Genomic DNA, 4,619 nt, shown 5'->3' with positions numbered 1-4,619 from the left:
ATTGTGGGATGAATCAATTTGGTTAAATAACTGTTAACCGAATTGAGGGCACAGAAATGTTGATATATCTATCGGGGCGACGCCCCCCACTTCCATTCGCGTTGGGTTAAAAGTGGGAATATTTCGAGTATGGTACGTTTCGAGTTATCAAATTGGTAGTCATACACGCGTTGTACTCTTAGCTAGTTTACAACTAACGCTTTTTTGTATTTAAGGTAAAATGCGGGTTTTGTTATTATGTTGTACCGTGTACAGATCGGTACTGTTGGGAGTGTAATAGCCGTACACTATTATATTCATGTGTTTTTCTATATTGTCTATATTTATATAATAAGTTTTTCTCGGGAATAACTCACCAACATTCGTGTTGACCCAAATATTATTTGATAATGTTCTTACAGGTAAATGACGGTTTCGCGAGGAGGCGTGGGAGCGAGGCTTGAGTGTTTGAATAAAGAAGTGTGTGTGGGACTGTAATGTAGTTTTTATAATAAAAACTATGTAAACTCTGATGTTTAAATAATATGTTTAATATTATATATTAAACATTGTGTTATTATGATTGGCTATTGGTTAACAACAACTGTCACCGCCCAAAAATTTGTTTAGTTGTAAAGACTTCCGCTGAAATTATTATTATGAGATTTTTGGGGTGTGACAGAGGTTGGTATCAGAGCCAATCGTTATAGTGAATTAGAAACGTTAAAATTTCTAAACTATAACTAAATATTCAAACACACGCTCGATCCCGCCTCGCGAAACGAAGGTAAAAGTGTAACTAAATATATAGCTTATTTATTTAGTTGATTATATATTTATATTATGATTACTAAGGATGGACTTTATATTTCAGATGTCTTCCCCACGTATTCCAGATTCGGGTAGTAGCACCCTTGCAGCGCACTAGGCCTCGATTGACCCACCTCCTATTATTGACCTACCTCCCGACCCCATTTCTCAAGGGCCTCACTTAGGTGAGAGCTCGAGGAAAAGGACCCGTGATGAGCATAAAGTGGACCCTACCTCTTTCGTTCCACTCGCCATCGAGGTGCCTCCACCACCCCCACATGGTAGGGGAAAGGTATTAGGGATTACCCCTATGATAGAGTCACGATTAGACTCTCAAGACGAGGGGTTAGCCATGCCTGGGTGACTTTAGGTGATCATGAGGCACGCCTCAACTTTGCGGAACAAAAGAGTGGGCAAAGCGAGTGGGCCATCGACACGTTGTCGAGATTTGTGGGCTCAATGGATGTTAGTTTGAAGAAATTAGAGCGTAAGGTTATGAGTTTGGAGGCTAGACTTGGGAACTTGGAGCCTCAAGTAAGCTATCTCATGAGTCGTCATTAGAAGATGTCATGGTGGACCCTTGTTATTTGACTATCTTTTGTTGTGGTTGGTTGATGGTTATGTGTAATGTTAAGACTTTTATTTGTAGGACTAATATGGGGAAACCAAAACTATGGGGTATAATAGATATTATACCAATTTTGTATTAATAGGTACCCCACCTAGACTATTTTGTATGTTATGGATGCTTAAGTATTTTAATCTTGTTTATGTATTATGGTTGTAAACTAAATTATTTCCTTTATGTAAAAAAATCATGGCACCACAAACAAGGAGAACCAATACTAGCCAAGCAACCGGAATGCCATCGTCACAAGAGGAGTTGGCGCAACTCATCGCGCAACATGTCAATTCGGCGCTCGAACAACAAAATATGGACCGAACCACGGACCGAACTATCCGAAACGATGTCGGAACCGGAACGCAAAATGGTACAATTGTTTTAGTAAAAAAAAAAGACGAAAAATTTTATAAAAAATTCCATAAGATTTTAACTAGTAAAATGCAATAATTAACGATAATAATTGTTAGCAAACTATGTTAAAACAGGGAATCCCGTGCCCGGGTGCACATATAAAACTTTTCAAGGGTGTAAACCCAAAGCTTTTACCAGGGCCGAAGGACCTCTTGAAATTGTAAGATGGATAGAAAAGATGGAGTCGGTCATGAAAATTAGTGATTGTACCCCCGCATAACGAATCATGTATGGAGTTTGTTCCTTCGAGGATGAAGCTTTAGAATGGAGGAATTCACTAATTCAAAACATGGGAGAAGATGCGGCTTATAATTTATCGTGGAATGAATTAAAGGAATTGTTACTAAAAGAATATTGTCCTATAAACGAACTTCAAAAGATTGAATATGAGTTTTGGACACTAAAAATGGAAGGTGCAAACATCGGCACATATACTTCTCAGTTCAATGCACTGGCAAGACTGGTACCACGACTGGTTACTCCAGATTATGTTCGAGTCGAGAGATACATTTGGGGTTTAGCACCTGAAATTCGAGGCATGGTTACTTTCTCAAAGCCAACCACCATCCAATCTGCCCGAGAATTGGCAAAGACCCTTACCGATGATGCTGTACGAATGGGAACGTTGATGGTGACGGGTAAGAAGCTGGTAGATTCCATCCTGGATAAGAAGGATTCCGGAACGATTCCAAAGTCAGCCGACCAGAAAAGGAAATGGAACGATAACTCCATAGGGCAATTTTGAAAGAAACCAAATTTCGGGAGAATGTTTACGGCTAACACGAGTAGACCAGGGAAAGGCGCGACAAGCTTCTCAGTGCAACAGGCGTGGAAAAAGTCACATTGGAGAATGTTGGAAATGTCAGAAGTGTAATCGGTTTGGACACTAGAATCAGTACCACTTCAGTAAGGACTCTCCGCCCGGTTCAGGAAAACCGAATGTCGGATGCTTTGAATGTGGAAACATGGGGCACTATCGAAAGGACTGCCCGAAACTCAGAAACCAGAACGCGGAAGGTAGAGCCTTCGAGATAAATGTGAAGAAAGCAAGGAAAGACCCCTCAGTAGTTACCGGTATGTTCCTTATTAATAGACACTACGCTTACGTATTATTCGATACCGGAGCCGATTTAAGTTTCGTTTCCAAACAATTTGAACCCTTCCTTGGTATAGAGTCTAGTAAATTAGATACCAAATACTCGATAGAATTAGCCAACAGAAAGACGATTGAAACCAGTGAAGTCGTGCGAAACTGTAGCATCCTCTTAGCGAACCACACGTTCAGTATTGATTTGTTACCTGTTGAGTTAGGCAGTTTTGATGTAGTTGTGGGAATGGACTGGTTATCTAAGAATCAAGTTGAAATAGTGTACTCAGAAAAGTTGATTCGTTTACCACTCCCAAGCGGTGAAACATTGACTATTCAAGGAGAGCAAGGTAACTCAGAACTAAAGCTTACCAGTATTATGAAGACACCCAAGATGTTACGCAAGGGTTATCCAGCATTCTTGGTAAACGTTATGGATACTAAAGCTGAAGAGAAAAAGATTGAAGACATTCCTATAGTAAAAGATTACCCTGAAGTTTTTCCTGAAGATTTACCTGGTTTACCTCCACCGACGCAAGTTGAGTTCAGAATCGATTTAGTTCAAGATGCAGCACCGATAGCCCGATCTCCATATAGATTGGCACCTTCGGAAACGCAGGAACTGTACAATCCAACTCACAAACCTATACCCCCCCCTTCTCTCTAAATATATACGGCCACCCCACCACCACTTCATCATCCCACCATTTCAAAAATAATCACACACACATTATTAAGTTAAGATCTAGGATGGAAGTCTAAGCAAATAACAAGGAGTAGGAAGCCAAGGAAAGGATTATAGCTAACACAAGGCCACATTATCACCTCCTTAGACACCAAATCCTAAATCCAAGGTAACCCACTTCAAGATTTGGGTATATTAGTTGTTATATGATGTTTAAAGCTTGATTTTAGTGTGTTTGATAGTGTGCATGCAAGTATAATATGGATATATGCATGCATGTGTGTGACCCGTGAGTTTGCATGTGAATGTATAAGATGGGTTTTGTTGATTATAGGACTTATATTGGTTGCATATTAGCTTGTATAGATCGTCCATATTGATGTTACTTGAGTTTGTTTAACAAATGGGTTTAAATATTATTGTAATGGTGAAAGTAAATGTGTAAATGGTCAAAAGATTGGAAATGGATTATGGGTAAAAACACCCACTAGAACCGTGGGTTTTGGATTGAGGTTGTTAACTTGATTAAATGTTAAAATGGTTAAAAATAAGTGATAATTTTGAAACCCCACTTGATTGATTTATTAAAGATTACTTGAAAAGTTGTAAGTAATAATAATAATGGTTTTGAAAAGGTAAAAAGGATCTTGGAAAAGGGTTGACAAAAGTGTAGAGATTTGATTATTTTGAAAAGTTACTTACACATGCAAGTAATACAAAAATTTGATCTTTGATCATAAAAGTTCATACTTGTCTTATATTAATTTTTGGTGTAAATTGAAAATGACAAATTAAGTGATTGAATGAGACATGGAAAAGGGAATAAAATCTACTAGAAGTATTAAGATGCATGAAACATGGCAACTTAAATAAACAAGAAATTGTGTTAAGACTTGCTAATATAAGAAACTTTGTAAATTGTACAAGATGTTTTGTAAGATGGTTTGATAAGTGAACATAACCTTGCGTGGATAATTAAAGACTTGTGGTTAGGATCACTTTAGTAAACTCTGTTGTAGAGA

The 4,619-nt window shown here is 38.2% G+C and overlaps 1 protein-coding gene across 1 annotated transcript; it reads left to right on the top strand.

Moving 5' to 3' along the window:
- Nucleotides 1-2,790: 2,790 nt before the first annotated feature.
- LOC143559606 (uncharacterized) lies at nt 2,791-3,579 on the top strand. Its single transcript, XM_077048130.1, has one exon. It carries the CDS (start codon nt 2,791-2,793, stop codon nt 3,577-3,579), a length of 789 nt encoding a protein of 262 aa, XP_076904245.1.
- Nucleotides 3,580-4,619: the final 1,040 nt, after the last annotated feature.

The sequence above is a fragment of the Bidens hawaiensis genome, unplaced genomic scaffold (assembly GCF_021521415.1).
Source record: "Bidens hawaiensis isolate Kalapana, Puna unplaced genomic scaffold, B.hawaiensis_p1.1 tig00019942_1, whole genome shotgun sequence".
In the NCBI taxonomy this organism is placed as follows: domain Eukaryota; kingdom Viridiplantae; phylum Streptophyta; class Magnoliopsida; order Asterales; family Asteraceae; genus Bidens; species Bidens hawaiensis.
Note: the sequence above shows the minus strand (reverse complement) of the source record. Positions and strands in the feature narration are given on the sequence as shown.